Source organism: Rhinopithecus bieti, unplaced genomic scaffold (assembly GCF_001698545.2).
Source record: "Rhinopithecus bieti isolate Rb0 unplaced genomic scaffold, ASM169854v2 scaffold_35881, whole genome shotgun sequence".
NCBI classification, from domain to species: domain Eukaryota; kingdom Metazoa; phylum Chordata; class Mammalia; order Primates; family Cercopithecidae; genus Rhinopithecus; species Rhinopithecus bieti.
The window spans coordinates 196846-203102 of record NW_016814994.1 but is presented as its reverse complement, the minus strand read 5'-3'; the positions used below and the strand labels follow the sequence as shown (position 1 = coordinate 203102).

At 40.5% G+C, this 6257-nt stretch overlaps 1 protein-coding gene across 3 annotated transcripts in view; it reads right to left on the bottom strand.

Moving 5' to 3' along the window:
- PRDX4 (peroxiredoxin 4) overlaps positions 1 to 6257 on the bottom strand; it is a 26023-nt gene that overhangs the window by 6861 nt on the left and 12905 nt on the right. For all 3 annotated transcript variants that reach the window (XM_017852897.1, XM_017852895.1, XM_017852896.1), the window contains exons 3-4: positions 3331 to 3453; positions 426 to 556 (exon numbers count right to left, since the gene is read on the bottom strand). In XM_017852897.1, the coding sequence (XP_017708386.1) occupies positions 426 to 556; positions 3331 to 3453 (254 nt within the window). The remainder of the gene's footprint in view (positions 1 to 425; positions 557 to 3330; positions 3454 to 6257) is intronic.

The following is a 6257-nucleotide window of genomic DNA, read 5'->3' as shown; positions in this document are numbered from 1 at the left end:
TTGAGTTTATCAAAAAGGACTATGCAAATAGTGAATATTTTTGCATCTTATTTAGTAAGCAGAATACATTAGTTTTATACACACACACACACACACACACACACATATATATACATATATATTTGATTTTTAGTAGAGGTGAGGTTTCACTGGGTTGCCCAGGCTGGTCTCGAATTCCTGAGCTCGAGCAATCTTCCCACCCTGGCCTCCCAAAATGCTGGGATTTCAGGCATAAGCCACCATGCCTGGTCTGATATTTTGTTAAAGCACTTTAAATTATAATTTGGTCTGTTAAAAAGATCTGCTAATAATTTGTAAATAATCAGAAAACTGTGGAAATATCCAAATTACTTTTATGATAAGAAACCAAACAAATTATGCTATCTTTCAAACTAAAAAATCAAAAGGTTAGAAAGGAAAGGTACCTTCTCCATGTTTGTCAGTGTACTGGAATGCTTGAACCAAACGTAGTGTCTCATCCACTGATCTACCCACAGGAAGATCATTCAGAGTAATTTGTCTTAGGATTCCTTTGTCATCAATAATGAAGAGACCTCTGTAAGAGAAGAATGGTAGAGGTGAGGCCATTTCTTCTATGTATTGTGAATTCCTATACCATCCACACAGAAGGATGCTATATAGAACAAACACCACACTACCTACCTACTCCAATGGTACACACACACACACACACACACACACACACGTGTGCGCATATCCCTCCCTCAATCTGATGTATAATTTGGAATTATCACTGTAAAACTGCAGCTTTAAAATTTGTTTTGGCTAAGAAATGTACCATAGTATTTACAGTTGTTGAAGATAATCTGGCTTTTAAAACTATACACATATGTGCATGTACTATTTTGAAAATAAAGAATAATTTTAAATTTGTTTTCAAACGGGATCTCACTCTGTTGCCCAGGCTGAAGTGCAGTGGCATGACCTCGGCTCACTGCAGCCTCAACCTCTTGGGCTCAAGTGATCCTCTTGCCACAGCCTCCTGAGTAGCTGGGACTACAGGTGTGTGCCACCACACCCGGCTAATTTTGTATTTTTTGTAGAAACAGGGTTTCATCATATTGCCCAGGCTAGTCTCAAACTGCTGGACCCAAGCAATCTACCTGCCTTGGCTTCCCAAAGTGCTGGGATTACAGGCGTGAGCCACCGTGCCCGGCCTTAAAAAAAAATTTTAAAAGAAACTAATGGCTCAAATAAAATAATATAGCTAACATTAGATAATTTTACTTGGTTAATGTTCAAATGATTCCACATTTTAAAACTGCCTCAGTCTTTTTTGGGGCATATTTACTCTTGGAAATTAACTTAGTAACAGACTTTATGAAAGCAGAAAACATTAAAGACTTAGCAAGTACAAAAGAGGGGTAATTGCTGGTAGCAATACATGATACAATACAATGAACCTTGAGAACATTATGCGTGAAAAGAGGCTAGTCATAAAAGCACATATTGTAGGATTCCATTTATATGAAATGTCCAGAATAGGCAACTATGGTGACATAAAGTAGATTTGTGGTTGCCTAAAGCCAGGGGAAGTGGGTTAGGGGAAACAGGGAGTGATTGCTAATGGGTATGGGGTTTTTTGGAGTATGAAAACATTCTAAAATTGTGGTGATGGTTGCACAACTCTGTGAATACACAAAACCACTGAAATGTATTCTTTATTTTAATTTTTTTAGAGACAGGGTCTCACTCTTGTTACCCAGGCTAGAGTGCAGTGGTGTGATCATAGATCATTGCAACCTTGAACTCCCAGGCTCCAGCGATCCTCTTATCTCAGCCTCTTGAGTAGGGGACTACAGGAATGTGACACCACAGCAGGCTAATTTAACAAAAAAAATTTATTTATTTTTTTTGTAGAAGACAAGGGTCTGGTTATGTTGCCCAGGCTAGTCTCAAACTCCTGGGCTCAAGGGATCCTCCCACCTAGGTCTCCCAAAATGCTGGGGTTACAGGCATGAACCACCATGCCCAGCTGAATTGTATTCTTTAAATGGGTATTGTATTATATGTGAACTATATTCCAATAAAGTTGTTATAAAAAACACAGGATTATAAAATACTGACACTTTCACATAAAACATTTAAGAAAAACTATTGGCACTACAAAGCAAATCAGCAATACAACCAAATTACAACTGTTTCACGCTAAAATTGCCCCCTTTTCAAAGAATTCTATTAATGTTTGTTAGCTCAACCCAGTGAGAGTATCTGGGTAAAATATTTCTTTAATTTTTCCTACTCCAAAGACACAGGTTTGCTAAGTAGTATGACACTTGTATTTAGAAAAAAACATTACTGGAGTCAGTTTGGAAAAAAGGAAAAAGAAATGGACAAGGAGTTGGGGGACCTGGATTTAAGTCTGGGCTCTGCAATTAAATAATTATATAACTTTGGCTAAGATCACGGAACTCTATGAATCTGTCTCTTTTATCTGTAAGATGACAGGGTTGGTGAAAGATCTCTAAATAATCTTCCAGCTCTAAAAGTCTATGATGCTAACATAGTTTAATCAGGGCTAATATAAAGTAACATAGTTTAAGTTTAGTGGTTTATTTTAAAGACTAATAGAACAAAGTAATATTTCTTTGTTTTTTGTTTTTTTTTTTTTTGAGACAGTCTTGCTCTGTCGCCTAGGCTGGAGTGCAGTGGTGGGATCTCGGCTCACCGCAACCTCTGCCTTCTGGGTTCAAGCGATTCTCCTGCCTCGGCCTCCCAAGCAGCTGGGACTACAGGCATGTGCCACTATGCCCAGCTAATTTTTGTATTTTTTAGTAGAGATGGGGTTTTACCATGTTGGTTGGCCAGGATGGTCTCGATATCTTGACCTCATGATCTGCCTGCCTTGGTCTCCCAAAGTGCTGGGATTACAGGCGTGAGCCACCATGCCCGGCCAATTATTTATTATTATTATTATTTTTGTCACTTTGTCGCCCAGGCCGGAGTGCAGTGGCATGATCTGGGCTTACTGAAACCTCAGCCTCCCAGGGTCAAGCAATTCTCCCACCTCAACCTGCCGAGTAGCTGGGACTATAGGCACACGCCACCATGCCCGGGTAATTTTTGTATTTTTTGGTAGAGACAGGGTTTCACCATGTTGGCCAGGCTGGTCTCAAACTCCTGACCTCAAGTAATCTGCCCACCGTGGCCTCCCAAAGTGCCAGGATTACAGGCCTGAGCTACCGTGCCTGGCCTCAAAATAATATTTCTTGATCAAAATTTGTTCTTCTATTTCATAAATAACATCTATTTCAAGGAGGATTACAAACATGCTTGGATTTGTCATAATGTAAAACCACTGAAAGGTACCTAAGAGTGTGGCCTGAGTCCTCTAGGTATACACCATAGTCCTTTGAGATCTGATGGGTCAAATCTGAAAGAAGTGGAATCCTTATTGGCCCAAGTCCTCCTTGTCTTCGAGGGGTATTAATCCTGTAACAAACAGAATGCTTACCTCTCAGAGCTAAGTAAACAGCATATATTAAAACAGCACTCTTTCTCTATACATGCACATGCACACACATGAACAAAATACACGCATTCTTTCACTAACAAAACAGGCTAATATACTATTTTGCTTTTCCCATTTAATATATTCATATCCTTTAAACATTAAAAAAAATATATACACAACGCATATTTATTTTATGTTTTTGAGACGGGGTCTTGCTCTGTCTCCCAGGCTGCAGGGCAGTGATGTGATCATAGCTCAGTGTAGCCTAGAACTTCCAGGCTCAAGCGATCCTCCTGCCTCAGCCTCCTGAGAAGCTGGGACTACAGGTGTGCACCATCTCACTGGACTAATGTTTTAAACACTTTTTTGTAGAGATGGGGTGTAGCTTTGTTACCCAGGCTGGTCTCAAATTCCTGGCTTCAAGCAATTTTCCTGCTTCAGCCTCCCAAAGTGCTGGGATTATAGGCATGAGCCATTGTGCTCAGCCTACAACACATTTTTGTTTTTTCTGAGACGGAGTCTTGCTCTGTCGCCCAGGCTGGAATGCAGTGGCATCATCTCGGCTCACTGCAACCTCTGCCTCCCAGGTTCAAGCGATTCTCCTGCCTCAGCCTCCCAAGTAGCTGGGATTACAGGCGTGTGCCACCACATTGGCTGATTTTTGTATTTTTAGTAGAGATGGGGTTTCACCATATTGGCCAGGCCGGTCTTGAACTCCTGACCTCAGATGATCCAGCCGGCTTGGCGTCCCAAAGTGCTGGGATTACAGGCATGAGCCACTGTGCCCGGCCTATAACACGTTTTTAATGTATGGATACACAGATATTCCTTGACTTATGATGGGGTTGTGTCTTTTTTTTTGAGACGGAGTCTTGCTTTGTTGCCCAGGCTGGAGTGCAAAGGCATGATCTTGGCTTATTGCAACTCCGCCTCCCAGGTTCAAGCAATTCTCCTGCCTCAGCCTTGCGAGTAGCTGGGATACAGGCGCCCGCCACCACGCCCAACAAATTTTTGTATTTTTAATAGAGACGGGGTTTCACCATGTTGGCCAGGCTAGTCTTGAACTCTTGACCTCAGGTGATCTGCCTGCCTCAGCCTCCCAAAGTGCTGGGATTACAGGCCACTGTGCCCAGCCGGGGTTATGTCTTGATAAACACATCATAAGTTAAAAATATCATTAGCTAAAAATGTATTTACTATCCCATAAACCCACTGTAAAGTTGAAAATTCTATGTCGAACCATCATAAGTCAGGACCATCTTTACTATATTTTACTAATCTCCATGATGGAGATTTAAACCATTTACTTTTTTTTGCTTTATAAACACTGCTGAAAACATCCTTGTATTCTTACTTTTATAGACTTGTCTAATTGATTTCTGAAAGTGAAACTGATAGATCAAAAGATATGTAGTATCATAAGCATGATCTCAGTAGTGTGATCATAAGACAAAGCCTTGAAGAGATAGACAGGATACAAGTGGATGACATTTTAACATTCTGAGAGTCAAAGAAATGCAAAGTCCACTTGAAACAGTGAAGGAAGTTAGTTATAATATCAGATGCATCAGTCTTCAGTACAGGTTGAGTATCCCTTATCAGAAGTGCTTGGGACCAGAAGTGTTTTGGATTAAGATTTTTTCTGATTTTGGTATATCTGCATACTTACTGGTTGAACATCCCTAATCTGAACTCTGAAATGCTTCACTGAACATTTCCTTTGAGCATTATGTCAGCACTCAAAAAATTCTGAATTTTTGAACACTGTGGATTTCAGATTAGGGATGCTCAATGGGTATTCTGTAACTTGAAACCAGGAGACATGGGCTGATGCTGTAACAGGAGGGTACTGACACAGCAGACAGAAAACAAAACGACATTGCTCCAGGTATCTGGAGCCCCAGTTCTGACACCCAAGTAGAAATCTCTGGTTGATGTGAAACCTATCCAGCTGAGAATGTATCCCCAAATTTCCTTGGGAAAGCAATCCCAAATTATTTGGGATGACGTAACTTTTTCCTTAGTGGATATGCATTTTAATCCTCGGAAGATTTAGAATTACTACAGAAGTGATGAAGCACAGCCCAGGCAACATGGCAAGACTCCATCTCTACAAAAATAAAAATTAAAATAGGCATGGTGGTGCAAGCTTGCAGTCCCAACTATTTGAGGAGGTAGAAGGACTGTTGGAGCCCAGGAGTTCAAGGCTGCAGGGAGTTATGACTGATTGTGCCACTGCACTCCAGCCTGGGCAACACAGTAAGACCCTGTCTTTCTTTTTTTAAAAGGAAATGATGAAGCAAATTAAGCCTAGATTTTAATTTTTTTTTTTTTTTTTGAGACAGGATCTCACTCTGTTGCCCAGGCTGGAGTGCAATGGTATGATCTTGGCTCACTACCGCCTCGACCACCTAGGCTCAAGTGATCCTTCCATCTCAGGCTCCCGAGTAGCTGGGACCACAGGCATGTGCCACCAGACTTGGCTAATTTTTTAAATTTTTTGTATAGATGGGTTCTCACTATGTTGCCCAGGCTGGTCATGAACTCCTGGGTTGAAGTGATTCTCCTGCTTTGACCTCCCAAAGTGCTGGGATTATAGGCATGAGTCACCATGCCAGGCTATTTTAATATTTTTATATTAAGAAATAATCAGTACATATTTATATATTAAGTTATTTATAATGTTTAAGAGAATTTGGCACATTAGAACTACGTAAGTATTTGGGAAGGTTTGTCTAAAATTGAGATACTTAAGGAATTCAAATATATTAAACATGTAACT